At 37.3% G+C, this 17627-nt stretch overlaps 1 protein-coding gene across 1 annotated transcript in view; it reads left to right on the forward strand.

The window, feature by feature from the left end:
- Nucleotides 1-1658: 1658 nt before the first annotated feature.
- Nucleotides 1659-17627, forward strand: part of LOC107565493 (basic leucine zipper and W2 domain-containing protein 1-A-like) — a 20013-nt gene continuing 4044 nt past the window's right edge. Inside the window, exons 1-11 of the mRNA XM_016250732.1 lie at nucleotides 1659-1781; nucleotides 2434-2506; nucleotides 2587-2773; nucleotides 4618-4642; nucleotides 12226-12309; nucleotides 12452-12517; nucleotides 12631-12766; nucleotides 12845-12954; nucleotides 14441-14611; nucleotides 14782-14928; nucleotides 15012-15150. Of these exons, the coding sequence (XP_016106218.1) occupies nucleotides 2443-2506; nucleotides 2587-2773; nucleotides 4618-4642; nucleotides 12226-12309; nucleotides 12452-12517; nucleotides 12631-12766; nucleotides 12845-12954; nucleotides 14441-14611; nucleotides 14782-14928; nucleotides 15012-15150 (1129 nt within the window). The 5' untranslated portion in view covers nucleotides 1659-1781; nucleotides 2434-2442. The remainder of the gene's footprint in view (nucleotides 1782-2433; nucleotides 2507-2586; nucleotides 2774-4617; nucleotides 4643-12225; nucleotides 12310-12451; nucleotides 12518-12630; nucleotides 12767-12844; nucleotides 12955-14440; nucleotides 14612-14781; nucleotides 14929-15011; nucleotides 15151-17627) is intronic.

Below are 17627 nucleotides of genomic sequence, written 5' to 3' on the forward strand. Positions count from 1 at the left end.
GATGGCCAAATTAAACCCTCTACATTTCTTTTGCTATAAAAACACCACAGTATACATCCACTGAAATACAAATATTGTATCATGTATTTTTTCTGCGAACAGCAGGAAAGAGGTGAACTTGTCTTAAGCTGCGTTGAACCTTGATGGTATATCATGCAAAGTTATTTGGTGATAGTAGTGTTGAGAAGTTGCTGGTGTGAAGTTGCTGAAATCGATGAATAAGCTTTCATAAAGTAAGTAGACTTGTGAATTATAAATCATAGCAGAAACTCATTAACTCATTTCACTAGATGTCCAGTTTTGTTGTTCAGTAATCTCCATCATGTCCGTTCTTTTATAATAGAATGTGTAACCCATGGTTTAAAAATACCTATATGCCTATAATAAAATACCAATATAAAATTATAAAAAGTATATATCATCTTTCTAAATCATTCCCAAACACAAGATTGTTGTTTAGGCCATACATACCACGTAATAGAATTAAGCACCTTTTAGTTTCAAAATACTTACAGTATAAATGATTTGTAATTTTACAGGTTGTTACTCCTTTATTCCCCAAACTTTGCCTATTATTCCCTTATACCTACACGGAGGTACTGAATAGGTACACTATAATTACAAAAAAGTTACACTGTAACTTCAGTTTACTTACGCAGTTCTTAGCAGGTTGCACATCTGGTTGTTACCCCCTTATTACCCAAACGTAACACATTGTTCCCTTATACACCTACACGTATGTTCTTTATAGGTACACTATAATTACAGAAACGACCACCGTAAATTCAGAACACAAGATTGTTGTTTAGGCCATACATACCACGTAATAGAATTAAGCACCTTTTAGTTTCAAAATACTTACAGTATAAATGATTTGTAATTTTACAGGTTGTTACTCCTTTATTCCCCAAACTTTGCCTATTATTCCCTTATACCTACACGGAGGTACTGAATAGGTACACTATAATTACAAAAAAGTTACACTGTAACTTCAGTTTACTTACGCAGTTCTTAGCAGGTTGCACATCTGGTTGTTACCCCCTTATTACCCAAACGTAACACATTGTTCCCTTATACACCTACACGTATGTTCTTTATAGGTACACTATAATTACAGAAACGACCACCGTAAATTCAGTATACTTACATAGTTCTTTGCGGGTTGTAATCTAAAGCGTTACCTTAACTTTTTCTTTCAAATCTACTTTGCCTCCCTTTTTCCCATAGGCACTTTAACATCCACCTCCATCTTGTCTTGTGCTTTTTTTGCTAGTTTATCAGCAACTTCATTACCAGATACCCCAACATGTGCTGGCACCCAACAAAAATATACCATTATTCCAGAATCACATCTCTCATTACAAGGGTATGTTTTCATACAGTCTTATGGGTATGACCAGAGCCATCGGGCTTACGAATCACTGTCAGCAGAGAGGGGTGATCTGTTTTTTTACACTTCCACATAAGCAGAAACCCGAGCAAATTCGTTTAAATTAGAAATATTTTATAATATTTTAAGTACTTAAATAGGCGAAATGATAGTTTTAAATGTACAGTTTGCGTGATTTTATCAACAAGCCACCTCTCTAAGCCCCGCACTCCCCTATAATGGACCGATCCATAGTTTTTTCCCCCCCGTTCTTCTTCCGCGCAGGCGCACTGGCGCAGCAGCAGTCTCTTCTCATGCCATCAGGGAGGGTTTTGTGTATTGGGTTCGGACCTGCCATTGTCTTGCTTTGTTCTTGGGTTCAAAAAGCCGTTTTTTATCTGCATTCATATCGGTAAGTCCTCCATATATTTTATGTCTCGAGTTGTAAACCCTTGTTTTTAAAGGATGGGCTCACGTTTGTGATCAGCTGTTCAATCATGATGGCGGAGCTCGCGACGTGATGGCAATTAAATAAAAACAAAAACATTTAGGTCCTTTGTGTGTTTTTTTTTTTAATGTATATACTCTATTAATCATTAGCATCGCCCTCGTTTGAATTGGAAATACTTTAAAAAAGTGATTAAAGGTTGGTTTTAATATTCGGACCGGTTAGGCCGCATCATTTTAGCCGGTTAGCTTTAGCGCGAGAGTTGCAGTTCAGACCTATAAAATCATACCAATTAAATACTTTTATACAGCAATATATCCATATAAAAGCATGACTTGGTTTTATATGAGACATATTAACGTGTGTATGATTTGCTCACGAGGCAACCTGACTTGGATTAATTACTAATGGTTTAACTGGCTCTGCAATTAAACCAGTTATTAAATGTTTATGAAGTTTAAGGTGTTATTTTGCTAATTTTCTGTTAGAAACTTTTTGATGGCTTTGTTGGGTTTTGAAATGTCCTGCCACATCTACATGTGGTTTCTTTGTGCTCCTCAATGATATGAATCAGAACACAGATATGTTCACTAATATTTTCATTGTGTTTTCACAGGTGTCTTTTATGAATAATCAAAAGCAGCAAAAGCCAACGCTTACCGGCCAGCGTTTTAAAACTCGGAAAAGAGGTAAGTAGACTGAGGAACTTTTAATAGCAATGTTCGAAAGCGGTGCCTCCCATTTGAAACACTCTCTTGTTTCCTCACAGATGAAAAGGAGAGATTTGACCCTTCTCAGTTTCAAGAAAGTATTGTTCAAGGCTTGAACCAAACTGGCACAGATTTGGAAGCGGTTGCAAAGTTCCTCGATGCCTCCGGTGCTAAGCTCGACTACCGCCGGTATGCTGAGACACTCTTCGACATCCTGGTGGCTGGAGGAATGCTGGGTAAGCACCTGTCTATGACTCTATCAATGGGCTGATATTCATTTCTTTTTAATCCTTTTTTTGTTTTTTTTGTTTGCTTGTTTCTAATTTATATAAATGTGTATATATCTACAATTGTATTAGTTTTAGGGCTGTCGCGATTCATTGATTTTATTCGACTATTCGATATTTTTTTTAAATCCTCGACTTCATTTTGCTCGCGTCGACTAACCGGCAAAAAAGTGGCGCGTTTCACAGACGAGAATCCATAAAACACATTATTAGACTTTTTCCCAAGGCTGCATGATGTTAAACCCATTTAAAAATCATAATTAAGCATAATTGTGAATTCACAAATGCTACGATTTAATTAAATAATTATGTGATGCAGTTCTAATACAGTATATGCGCTTTTAAATATTTACATGCGTGTAGGTTAAGTACATGCGTCTCCGTTCACAGTAAATGCTGTTCCACAGGAATTGTTATCATTTACATGTGTGGAGCGTCTCAAACTCCATCTCTGCATGTTGTTGTGCATTTGGATTTATTATAACGTTCATGAAAGGTAAATTTATAAATCTACGCAAACTCAGGAGAATACATCGCGGTTTCAAAATAAAAGCTCAAACCCTCACTCTTGAGTTTACACGTTTTGATGTCTACACCATTCTTTTAATTACAGTGGCTATAGCATTTCTGTCCTAAAGAAATGGCCAAATATTAAAGATTAAGTGGACATTTGAATTAAATGGTGCTTGGTCAATAATAAACAAGTATTAGTTCGCAATGTGTAAAAATAATCGTCAGGCCGTTGGCACCCTCTGCAGGCTTTTGTTGTAATGCATAATGTACATTAGCTCTATTGTTTATAATACATTGTGTTTTAACAGTTTTTAGCTTTTTATGCTTTATTTGAACTAATTAGTATTGTCTCATTGCTATTATATATGTATTTTAAGTAATTTTAAAGGCTATTGTTCAGTTACATCTATTTTTATTACCACAAAAAAAAAGTATAATTATAGGGCCCTATGAAATCCGTTTTATTTCCAAAATCAGGTTTTTTTTTTCTTCTTCTTTTTCATTTTTCTATACTCTGTTTTAATGGTTAAATAAAATTGTATTAATCAAAAACCTGTCTAGATGAGTCTTATGGTGCGTTCACACCAGACGCGAAGCGAATATGCACATTGCGGCGCTCGCTCTAGATTACTCGCGGGATGTTTTTCGTGTCACTCGCGCGAATAAAAACAGCGTGATCAACCATGCTGGAGGTAACTACAATCGCTGTTTTGTACCTGTTGTCAAAAAGTCCCAAATATGATGGAAAGCCAAACGCCGACGTGTCTGGGTTCACAGCACCATCCAGAGGAGGATGAATAACATTAGGATCCTGTGTTAATGTGTGCGTTATATTTTACTACTGTATATATACACTGATATTACTATTATTTTTATTATTGATAGCAGCATCTCTGTAGCCATGCTAATAAAATTCCACTACAACTGATTTTAATTGTTTTCTATGCTCCAGACCTATATAATAACAGACGGCTGCAATAATGCTCTCTTCTATTGTCTGATTCAACTGGACGTGCCAATAAGCTCTTCGCTGATTGGCTTGCGCGAGAATGCGTTAGGCGAATTTTCCGTTTGAGTTGAAATTTTTGAACTTGCGCGATTGAGGCGAATATTTCGCGTTCGCGGCAAACGTGTCGCGTAATTCGCGTCGCCTGGCGCGAATTCGCCTCTATTCACGTCTTTGCATTGACTTTATATGTAATCTACTCGCGCGAATAATTAAATTTGCGTCTGGTGTGAACACACCATTACAGTTGTCTTTACCAAATTCTGTTTTCCATTATTTTCTAGATTCCATTTCAGGGTTCCGATCAGGGTTTTTGAGGCCGATCACAGAAAGCAGTATCTACCGATCTTTTTATCATTTATAACTATTTATAGTGATACTCCAATCAGAATTTTTAGAGATTTATTCAGGGCCTGAATTTCATTTTTGAAAATGGGTTAGGCTGAAATTGCTTGCAGCGCAGCAATAGACTCAGTGTGAAAATGATCTCTGCACTGCTGCAGACGCACCGCTCCTGAATGCACTGCCGGACTGCAACCGTGTGCAGTGTGCACGCTTTATTACTATTCACGTCTTTGCATTGACTTTATATGTAATCTACTCGCGCGAATAATTAAATTTGCGTCTGGTGTGAACACACCATTACAGTTGTCTTTACCAAATTCTGTTTTCCATTATTTTCTAGATTCCATTTCAGGGTTCCGATCAGGGTTTTGGAGGCCAATCACAGAAAGCAGTATCTACCGATCTTTTTATCATTTATAACTATTTATAGTGATACTCCAATCAGAATTTTTAGAGATTTATTCAGGGCCTGAATTTCATTTTTGAAAATGGGTTAGGCTGAAATTGCTTGCAGCGCAGCAATAGACTCAGTGTGAAAATGATCTCTGCACTGCTGCACTGCTCCTGAATGCACTGCCGGACTGCAACCGTGTGCAGTGTGCACGCTTTATTAATCTGTTAACATGAGTGTGGAAAAAAATACGCACTGCGCACGGTGTGTTCGACTAGAAGAGGCGTGGCGCAGATCGATCATCCGCGAGAGCGATTCGAAAGCACACGGAGCAGTCTGCTCTCTTTAGCTCTCGTGGTACTGTAATACCACCAGTATAGAGTAGCACGGGAGCTGCGTGGAGTTCCGATCATATGCAGATGTCCGTTCATACTAACGTTACACGACCGAAAGCGCGTGTTATATGACCATTCATGCAAGCTGTAGCATCATGCTACATAAGACAATAAATAAGATTTATATTCCGCTTTTACTCAAAACTCACTTTAAACCACCATTGAGTGTTTGTAATAACTTCCGATTGCCGTCTAACAGGGCCGGATTTACGCATTGCTCAAGACATTGAGCAAATAAGTATAACAAACAATAGGGTAAAAAATGACAATTTATTTCCATGTCTTCCACCTTTTTTTATGTAGGCTACGGAAATCACGCTTTCTTTCTCCCAGTCTCTCTCACAGACGCACACACAGTGCAGACACCTCTCTCTCTCTCTCTCTCTAATAACCGCATTAGACTGCATTAATAACTGCGTAAGCCTGCATATCAATGGATAGACTCAAGCCTCTGTTATCAGCTCTAAAATGACGTTTTGGAATTTGCAACGGAAGGTTTGGGATGAGGTGCGTCAAAAAATTAGTTCAACCCACACAAGATTTCAGGACGGAAGCATGTCATATGTCTTGAAACAAATGATCTGAACAATGTCTTAATGTGTGGTTGTGACTCCAGGCCATTAAAATTATTAGAGAAATAATGCACTCCCGGAGGTGGTTATGTGGCCACGACTATATGGGATGGTCTTTCTCAGTTCTCAAACAAATTAAGAACTATTCGATTTTTATTGACTGAATGCAAGCGCTTACTCTGATAGAAAACACTGTATCGGTTTCCACTGATTAAGAAATATATTTGTTTTCTTGAGTGGTAATATTAGGTCTATTATATTAGTAGGGAAGGGGGCCCAAAAATGTTTTTTCTACGTCACGAAAATAGATAAATCCGGACCTGCCATCTAATGTGTGTTTTGGCCATGTAATGTTGCTGAAATTAAATGTTATTACCTCTGAGTCAGAGCAGCAATCATGGAAGAGAGAACACAAGCAGACAGCGCTGGAAGCTGCTAATGCTCATCAGTAAATCAGTGGAAAATACATAGAAATCATGATTCTGTCTGAGCTATGCATTTTAAAACGAACACTAACTAGTGTAAATGTAGCCTAACAGATGTGTAAACTGAAGACTATTTGAGCTTTATTAAAACTATTTTGCACTGATTTATTGTGTTAGTTACATTTTGTTCCTTTGTGCAGTGGCTCAGGAGATGAGTCTTTGAGTTTTTATGAACATCAACAAGCTGAAAAATAAAACAAGTTTTTTTTAATTTTTTTTATAGATGTAATCTTGTTAAAATTGATTTCATAAAATTGGTATCGAAAAAAGTATTGTTCAGGAACCGGTATCGAAGTAAAGGTATCGGTATCGATATCTAAACATTTGAACGATACCCAGCCCTACCTTCAGCATTATAATTATTTCACCCGCGCAGGACAGAGACTGAGACAGTGCCGCTGCATGTCGTGCCAAACCTCTCACGGCAGCGTCATCAGCTTGAGACTGTTTTTTTGAGATCGGCCTTTTAGAGACTGCCAATCAATCATCCCAACGTGATTATCGGCCGATAGTAATCCTAATCCCTAGTTCCATTTATGGGTCGACCAATCTGTGTTTTTCAGGGCCAATACCGATTATTACAGATCAAGCTCGATAACCGATATGTCTACCGCGCAGGACAGAGACTGAGACAGTGCCGCTGCATGTCGTGCCAAACCTCTCACGGCAGCGTCATCAGCTTGAGACTGTTTTTTTGAGATCGGCCTTTTAGAGACTGCCAATCAATCATCCCAACGTGATTATCGGCCGATAGTAATCCTAATCCCTAGTTCCATTTATGGGTCGACCAATCTGTGTTTTTCAGGGCCAATACCGATTATTACAGATCAAGCTCGATAACCGATATGTCTAGTGTAAAAATTTAAATGAATGTCAAAATTAAGAATAACAAGGGCTCTGACAAAAACGGCCTTTCCTGGTGTTGGTTGAGTAGTACTCCCACACTGCACTTTTTACTCTTGTCTTCCTCCGTGCATCCATCTACAATAATGGTAATGTAAAGAGCGAGTTAAAAGTGGGGCCACTGAATGCTTCATGATTAAGCCTGTGAATACTGTACTACAGCTAAACACCTTGGGGAAATGTAAGTATTTGGATTCAATAATTTACATGTTAGAAATGTATGTGTCATAGCATAACCTCTCATAATTCCTCTATTTTCTGATGACTAAAACATACCCTACAACAGTAGAGGAGACTATTCAATTCATCATCTAATGTACATCAATGGATTAACTTAAAAAAATTATATAAGTGTAAATAATTTAATTATCTTCATAGCTATATTGTAGAAGTTGTTTAGAAGACTGCAACTATTTTCATGAAACTATAACACTAATAGCCTTTTACAGGCACACTTAGTTCAATAGCCTATTGAAATGTCTTGGCCTATGTGACACTATAAATTTCAGTTTTAATTTACAGTACAGTGCAAATGAAGGCATAAATCAGTTGAATTTATCTTTTAATCAAGAGTTAAACTTTATTTTTTGGCAAAGGGTTTACTATTAAAATTAAAACATGGAATAAAAAGCGTATTGTGTGATTATTCTTTTAAACAAAAGTTGTAGTAATTGTTGTAGTATTATGCATATCGTACTGCACCGCAGTAATATATTTCTGATAATTTCTTTAAGCTAACCCAAACTTATATTTTGACGGGTTGCCATGAGGAACTTTTAAGTTTCTGTAGCCCATGTACGTGTTTCCCATACGTTGATTTATTTATGGCGCCCGCCACAATATCAAAACTGACCGCAACAAATAGATTTTCCAAAAGGCTTTGACTTCGTTGAATAAACATGAGCACTGCACGTTTCAAAATTGAATCCTGGTGCGGGTGTTTTTATATCACTGTATTTCTGAAGGAACCCGACTGTCTTCAGAAAATGTTGGATGTCATTTTCATTTCATCTTGCATGTAATATCTGATAAAGCAGCGTTTGTGAGTGGAGTGCTGCTTTGTGTACAGCGTTACCGGGAAAAAAACTCTATCTCTACCACTCCAACAGTGCCTCTTGCTGCCAGAGAATGAATTTGCATATATATGCCTCCACAAGTCTGTGGCAAACACTGCAGTAGTTTTACTCAAATGAAACTGTCAAATGATCATGAAGTGACTCTCAGAGGGAGTCAGAGCAGTTCTGGAGATGTTGTTCATGCATTTATGTCCTCATGTAGTGAGACGACAGAAGCTGAAATCACCACGAGCGTCACACACTTTGTATGTGTAAAAAAAATAAAAAACCTGTGCGTCTGTACCATTTACATACACAGACACGTAACATGCAGGATTAATATTTAAATAGTATTTTTACGGCTTAATATTTACAGATACTAGTCCATATCGCGACTATTTAAATGTACTGAAATACTTTTGATTAATTCATCCAAACTTTGACAAATTCCGTGACATTCCGCGTCATACAGTAAATTCCATTTATATGACTGGATTCTGTGATTCCGTCCACATTTTCTGCATAGATAATATTGAGGTGCTTTGTAACTTTAGTGGATTGTGATTTATTGCAAATTAAGCAACGTCTGCTGCTGCCTTACCTTTGAGAGACAACTGATGCGTGATCAGTGAAGTAGCTTCAGTTTAGCAAGCACTTTCGGAGTGAGTGAATTCCGCATTGATTGGTCAAACTCCTGACTCCCAACAAATCAGATGGGCGGTGGGTGGAGATTGCTTTAGGCCACAGAGTGGTGATTTTCTGACAGCCTGCATCAGAGCCAAATAGCACATTTCAAAATTAAGTTATTTTATCAGCGAATCCGTTTAAAAAAATTACCGATACTGATAATCATAAAGATGCTTAATATCGGCGCTGATAATCGATCGACCCCTAGTTCCATTAAATTTTAATAATCAAAAGCATCTCCAATTAATTGATTTTATAAAAAAAAAAAATACTAATAATTCAGAAATACTGCACATTAAAATTTTTCTCCTAAATTCTGGTAAATAAAATTTCTGGTAAATACTCCTTTAAAAAGTGTTTTTTGATTTATAATTTTATTATTAGTAGCCTAGCACACGTGGATATGTTGTCATTCTTACACTATAATGCTGAACTTTGATTTCAGTGATTTGGGCTATGAGATGGACACTTGCTGCTTGCACTTTGTTGCACTTTACTTTTGCTTTAAAAAAAGGATTTCATAGAGATTTGGATTTCATTTGGTTTAATAAAATATAGTTTAATAAATTATTCTTAAGTAAAATGTTTTTTTTTTTTTTTGTGGGAAATTAATAGTTTAGATTAACCGATGCGGTAGGCGAATGACATTACCAGTGTTGCGGCTTAACAACGGTATAACCGAAAACGGTCTTATCACAGCAAGCCATATATATATATATATATATATATATATATATATATTAGTATGTATGTTTTCTCTACTAATCAGTACAATTTATACATGTTACTCATTTACATAATATTATATGAAGTGTACATCTATTTTTACTAAATCTTTTCATATATTTATAAGAAAAGATTACATATTTGTAGATATGTATTTCAAATAAAAATACTAGTAAACTAAAAATTGTGTGTATGTATATAAAAATAAGTGTATATAAATATAATTTATACTATGGGGCCGTTGCATGCTTGACTCTGATTGGCTGACGAACGTTCTGAGGTGTGCAATTATTTTCAGGGAGACGCACGGCGAACGTAGTTCCAGGCAGCTCTCTTGACTGCATTACAGTTCCATATCACTTCGCATAGTTAACTGTAATAACGGAAATTAGCATACAGTACCTATAAAGCACACAGGGATTACTGCAATCACACTATGGTCACGTAGTTTGCACAAAAAGGCGTTGTCAGCTCTGCCCTGATGATTTTCAGTTATCCTATATACAGGTGCATCTCAATAAATTAGAATGTTGTGGAAAAGTTAATTTATTTCAGTAATTCAACTCAAATTGTGAAACGCTTGTATTAAATTCAATGCACACAGACTGAAGTAGTTTAAGTCTTTGGTCCTTTTAGTTGTGGTGATTTTGACTCCCATTTAACAAAAACCCACCAATCTCAACAAATTAGAATATGGTGACATGCCAATCAGCTAATCAACTCAAAACACCTGCAAAGGTTTCCTGAGCCTTCAAAATGGTCTCTCAGTTTGGTTCACTAGGCCAGTGTTTCTGTCTGTCGAGAGCAGGGAGGCAGTGTAAAAAAATCCTTTAATATTTTTAAATTGCTAAAATGTTCAAACAATCATCCATTATATAATATCCCTTTCTGATGTCGCCAATAATTAGAGATGCACCGAAATTCCGGCTGCCGAAAATTAGTTCACCGCTCCGGTTTCACTTTCACGTGGTGTGACGCTCTGCGTATTATCCCACTCTATGCATGTGCACTCCGCTCAGTCGCTCCACTCGTATACCATTCATGTAAATCAGAACCGCAAAGTCCACTCAAAAATTGAGCCGACAGGAAACATCGATGTAGTACAGTATTGTTTCTGTCTGCAATAGCCCTACTGTGTTGTAACATGATGTGGTATATGGGCAACTCTGGTAACGCTGCCCTCTCATTCATTGATCTGCTAACCGCTATGTTATGCTCACATGTTCTGATAATAATAACTTTCTAGGACTAAACATTATTTGGATAATTGGTAAAAAAAAAAAAAGTTAAATCTTAACCCTACTGTTAGACCTACCTGGAAAAACTGAAAAGCAATTTATTTAATTCGAAGGCCTGTTGTTATTTTTTTATTTGTGTTATCATTATTAATTTCTTTATTTGTTCTTATTTTATTAGAGACCAAAAAATGCAGCCACTGTCAAAGAAACCTGGGCTTCCATACCACCTCAGCAGTGCCACAAACTGATCACCTCCATGCTACGCCAAATTGAGGCAGTAATTAAAGCAAAAGGAGCCCCTACCAAGTATTGAGTACATGTACAGTAAATGAACATACTTTCCAGAAGGCTAACAATTCACTAAAAATGCTTTTTTTATTGGTCTTATGAAGTATTCTAATTTGTTGAGATAGTGAATTGGTGGGTTTTTGTTAACTGTGAGCCAAAATCATCACAATTAAAAGAACCAAAGACTTAAACTACTTCAGTCTGTGTGCACTGAATTTATTTAATACACGAGTTTCACAATTTGAGTTGAACTACTGAAATAAACTTTTCCATGACATTCTAATTTATTGAGATGCACCTGTAATGCAGCTACACATGACATTTCTCACTAGCGAGGTACTAACAGTGCTGTTTAGAGACGCTGCTGCTGAACACTGTTGAGGGACGCACAGAGGTAGCCTAATTCACACAAGCTCTCTCTCTCTCTCTCTCTCTCTCTCTCTTTCTTTGTGTCTCTCTCGCTCTTTCTAATAACTGCATTAGAATGCTATCAACGGCTCAAGCCTCCATTACCAGCTTTAAAATTATGTTTAGGAACTAGCAAAAGAGGCATTAGATGAGATGTGGAAGAAATAATCCTACTCTTAAAATACAAAAACCGGACGAATCCCTTTAAACATATCATTTAATCGATGTCTTGAGGTGTAGTAACCGTAGTATAAGCGGAATAATTGACGACGGGCCGTTGAATTATAAGAAAAAGAATGCACACCTGTCGCGTCGTGGCCGCATCACCACCTCGGGTGGGCATTATTTTTTTAATTCAACGGCCCGTCGTCAATTATTATTTTATATATATATATATAGACTCTATCTGATGACCTGACCCGTACTGAGTACTGCCTCTTCACGGCAAGTGAAGACCTGGAGACCATGCAGGCTTACGCTCAGGTATTTCCAATTATATGCTACCTGACCGGCAAATAGTCTCGTTTTGGAGCTTGTTCTGAATTAACATCACCATGATGGGTGCAATTTGTACTTACTGGCTTCCTATTTCTACAAGTCTCAACATGTTCACCTTGTGTCGTAGGTTTTTAACAAGCTGATCAGGCGTTACAAGTACCTGGAGAAAGGGTTTGAGGAGGAGATCAAGAAGGTAAGCAAAATGGTTGAACTAAGGATAACACCATATTTTGTTAGTCAAAGTCTGTGTCGTTGTGCATTTAGAAAGTCCCAATGGTGTCATCACTTTTTTTTTTTTTTTTCCAGCTGCTGCTGTTTTTAAAAGGGTTCACCGAGTCGGAGAGGAATAAATTGGCCATGCTTACCGGAATCCTGCTGGCCAATGGCAATATATCAGCCTCCATCCTGAGCAGCCTCTTTAATGAGAACTTGGTCAAGGAAGGTAATGACAGACCTGTTTAATGCGGTGCTTTTCGAGTGAAGAAGTTGTAACTGATTTGTCGTCTGGTTTTTATTGCAGGTGTGTCTGCCGCCTTTGCTGTGAAACTGTTCAAATCTTGGATCAACGAAAAAGACATCAACTCAGTTGCTGCTAGCCTGCGTAAAGTTGGCATGGACAACAGGCTGATGGTAAATACCGTACTGCAGCCTCAGCTTGTGATGGAGCACTTAAAAATTCCCAAAAGCATCCAAAATATAGCTTAGTTGGAGTAATATAAAAGTTATGTAGAAATGTGTATATAAATGGTAAAGGTTTAGTGTGTGACTAATCCTGGGGTTATATCTAAATGAAGCTATAAAATTTAAAGGGCTCATATGATGTTGCTAAAAAGAACATTTATTTGGTGTAATTAAATGTATATGCGGTTTAAGGTTCAAACAGCACATTATTTTCCACATACTGTACATTGTTTCTCCTCTATGCCCCGCCTTTCTGAAACGCGTCGATTTTTACAAAGCTCATCGTTCTGAAAAGTGAGGTGTGCTCTGATTGGCCAGCTATCCAGTGCGTTGTGATTGGCCAAATTCCTCAAGCGTGTGACAAATTTTACGCCCCTTACCATATTGTGATGCCGTGTCCCGGCGCGACGAGACAAAACCAATAAAACCCATTATAAATGAGGCATTTGTAGCATCCAGTGGGGACATAATTACGGATTATGATGACTTATACTGTCTTTTTACATATTGAACAGCCGGCATTGTAGTCTAGGATCAGGAAACAGTCCTCCATAAAATGTGCTGCACACATCTGAATATTTGGGTTGAACTGTACTGAAACGGTGTTGTAAATACAACTTAACCACTGATTTCTAGTCGTGTCCTCTTTTGGAAGGCCAAACAAAGTATATTCGCTTTCATAACGAAACACACAGCGTCTCCACGACATGGCGGCGGCAGCAACAATACGACAGCAAGAATAAAAGTTCCGCCTTTCTTTGCGTGAACATTTTGGGCGGTGTTATGCAAATCTTCCCACACAGTGATGGGGACATGTGGGGGCGTGTTTAAACGAGGCGTTTTAGGAGGGCGTGAACGAGTCTTAACTTTTATAAAGAATATCTCTTTGGGTTTGAGACTTTAGTCTTTGCAACTTTAGGGATCTTATCTATTCACGAACAGCTTGTAACACTCCAAAGAGAAAGGAAAACTTGAAATCGCATCATATGACACCTTTAATTAAAAAAATTAAACATGACCTTTGAATGTTTTAGTAAATCTGTAAACAATGTATTAACATTATCAATAGGTGGTAATTAAGCAAATATATGAATAAAAATAAGTTAAAGTTACATGTCAATTTCAACTAATGTTAACAGTAAAGCTGAAATAAAACATAATTGGTAAAACAAAATTAACTTGAGAAAAATAGAAGTGTTGTCTTGGCAAGTAACTAAACTTAAGTTGAAGTACTAAAACTGAACTGAAAATATAAAGCAAAAGCACATTACGTAAGCATAAACTAAAATTAACATAATCTGAAATTTTACAATACTGTTTGCAGCCTCAACTAATGTTGAACTTCTCTCATGCCACATTAATCATGGCATTTTTGTTTCCTTTTTATTTTTCTTGCTCATGTTGATGTAACCTGTTCCTCTTTTGCCCAAAACAGGAGCTGTTCCCTGCCAACAAGCGTAGCTGCGAACACTTCTCAAAATATTTTACCGACGCTGGTCTGAAAGAGCTCTCGGACTTCGCTCGCAACCAGCAGTCCATTGGAGCGCGCAAAGAGCTTCAGAAAGAACTGCAAGAGCAGATGTCCCGCGGCGAGACCCTCAAAGATGTGAGTTTCTGCCTTGTCTGGATAGGAAAATTTTAAGCTGGGCACAAAAAAAAAAAGAACTTAAAAAAATTTAGAATTTTATTTAAAACTAAAATGATTGATACTGTCCGCATTTTGGTTTTGAATGTTTATTATGCCTGTATTTGACTAATTTGTCTTTTGTTCCCCAGATCATTGCCTACGTTCGTGAAGAGATGAAGAAAACGAGCATCTCCGAGCAGACAATGATCGGCATCCTGTGGACCAGTGTCATGAGCACCGTTGAGTGGAATAAAAAGGAGGAGCTCGTCACAGAGCAAGCCATCAAACACTTGAAGGTATCTATGATGCTTCTGAAAGTTTTAATGATCTGCAATACTTCTCAAATTACTGGTAGTAATTCTTCCAACTCTCTTTGCAGCAATACAGCCCACTGCTGAAGGCCTTCACCTCCCAGGGCCTGTCTGAGCTTACCCTCCTGCTGAAGATCCAGGAGTACTGCTATGACAATATCCACTTCATGAAGGCCTTCCAGAAAATTGTGGTGCTTCTTTACAAAGGTATGTCTTTTAATAGCTGATCTTTTCAAAACTATGCAGCTAAGGCCAAGGCTTGGCTCCCTGTGGTAAAAATGTTACTTAGACTGTGCAATGCTATACAGAGGTTACGTCCGGTTAAAGCGTTTTGAAGATGTATTCAGGGCTTAAAGTTCTCCAGCACCATGCCGGATCTGCGCCGTTTGGCTGCGGAAAAACAAACAAACATTGTCGTCCTACATTTAAAAACACTTGTTGACATCAGTTTGAGTTCATGAGTTCGCCTACCAATGTATGAGAGGAACGCAGCTTTCACTCTCAACCGAACTAACATTACTAGCCAATCAGAAGTTTTTGCTCTTATAAACACGAGACGTGCATTATAGTATCCAATTGCAGAGTCGCAGCTGATGAATGGGAAAGAACTCTTTAGCCCCAAACTCTGAAATTGTTTTGTTCAAAAGAAATAATGGTAAATTAAATACTAGGAAAAGAATATAAAATAGGAAATATACAAAGACAGTTTACTACAGAAAACTACAGTTCAATTAACAACAACAAAAACATTAAAATGGTCCAAGAACTGGTAACTTAAACGGGGTTCGTACAGATACTGCAAAATAAAATTCCAGGACTTAAGGATTTGCACTACTTTTTTGGTTTTCAAGGACTAAAATCAGTTCTCACTTATCAATCAATATTGTTATCTTTTCAAATTAAGCAAACTTCTTGAGTTTGCTTAACGTTCATCTGGGAAAACTCACTTGATTTGTAACGTAAATCATTTAAACCTATGCCAACACAGAAAAATAGCCTACATCAACATATTTCTAAATATGCGATTTATTGTACATCGCGATTTCAAAATAAAAGTTTCTGACTTTGCATGTGGCCAAATTTAAATGGATTTAAATGTCGTTGAATCGCATGAAACATCACCAGGCCGTTGGGGTCCTCTGCAGGTATTTGTTATACAGTGGTGTGAAAGTGTTGGCCCCCTTCCTGATTTCTTTTTTTTTTTTGCATGTTTGTCACACCTTAATATTTAAATTTGTTTGATCTGAAACATTAGTCAAAGATAACACAAGTAAACACAACATGCAGTTTTTAAATGAAGGTTTTTATTATTAAGGGAAAACAAAATCCAAAACTACATGGCCCTGTGTGAAGAAGTGTTTGCCCCCCTGTTAAAACTCTGGTTTATCCCTGACCCTTGTCAAGAGGAAAATGAGAAACAAGAGTCCAAAAAATGCAGATGAGCTGAAGGCCACTGTCAAAGAAACCTGGGCTTCCACACCACCTCAGCAGTGCCACAAACTGATCACCTCCATGCCACGCCGAATCAGGGCTCTACGGATACTTTTCTTTTTAGGAGCGCTTATGCTCCTAATTAAAAAAATTTAGGAGCACCTTCTAATCAGTAATCAAAAATTCTGATAAAAAAAATAACCTTCCCATTATGAGGTGATAGTTGACTCCTTTAAGTGATTTATAGGGAATTTAGTTTTTACCTTTGTAATGGCATTTTTCTAACTTTATTAAAAGTATGTCATCTTTTATGTTAAAATAAAAAAATATACATTTATAAGCTTTTTAACATTTCTAATTAAAACAACAGAATAAAAACAAGTAGAATAAGAATAAGTTACCAATCAAATGAATTATATTCTCAGTATTTAAGAAATAAATTTGTGCTACAGAGATGGCACAAAAGAACACACAAGTGGCTTGTGTTTTAATTAGGCTCAGAGGTCGCATGAGTGCAATTAAATTCATAAATTCATGTTGAGGTTAATGTTTTAAATATAAAATTTTGAATATAGAAATTATTTAAATAACTTAATGCTTTAAAAATTAAACAAAAACTGCCAGCAGGTGGCGTCAAGTCACTGATTTTATCACTGAATCATTCATTCAATTGATTCGTTCGAACAGCTGAATCATTCAGGAACGAAGTACGTGACTGTCTTTATAGCTGTGTCTCATTTAGAAGGCTGCACCCTCCGGAGGTCGAATCCTCTGGAGGTTGCATCCTCTGTAGGATGCATATACGAAGTGTCCTCAACCTAGAATTAAAACGAGACGGCCTTCGTAGGACAGGCGGAAAAGGAAACCGGAAGTATCGCGTTGCTATGCCAACACATTTAGAGCATCGTTGCGCTCTCACACTACTTAAATGAAGGAAAATTATTTCTAAATTTGGAAAGTAATTAGAAAAAAAAAATGCTTTTACTTGTTATATTTTGTTCAATGTTTGAGGAGCTGCAGCCTACGTACAGCAGGCATCTATTAGAGAAAAAAAGGAGGAGGTTATTAAAAACAAAGTTTATCCGTTTTTACCGAGGCGAATTAAGGTAAGTTGAAACACCACATCTGCGCTTGTGTGTAGGTTACATCTGCCGGCGCCGGGCTTTTTCAAATTAACAACGGTTGTTCACGGCGACGCAAAGAATTGTGGGTTATCTGTAGCAGCGAAGGATACACCTCATGCATCCTCCGAA

The sequence above is a fragment of the Sinocyclocheilus grahami genome, unplaced genomic scaffold (assembly GCF_001515645.1).
Source record: "Sinocyclocheilus grahami isolate Dianchi unplaced genomic scaffold, SAMN03320097.WGS_v1.1 scaffold1005.1, whole genome shotgun sequence".
Classification (NCBI taxonomy): domain Eukaryota; kingdom Metazoa; phylum Chordata; class Actinopteri; order Cypriniformes; family Cyprinidae; genus Sinocyclocheilus; species Sinocyclocheilus grahami.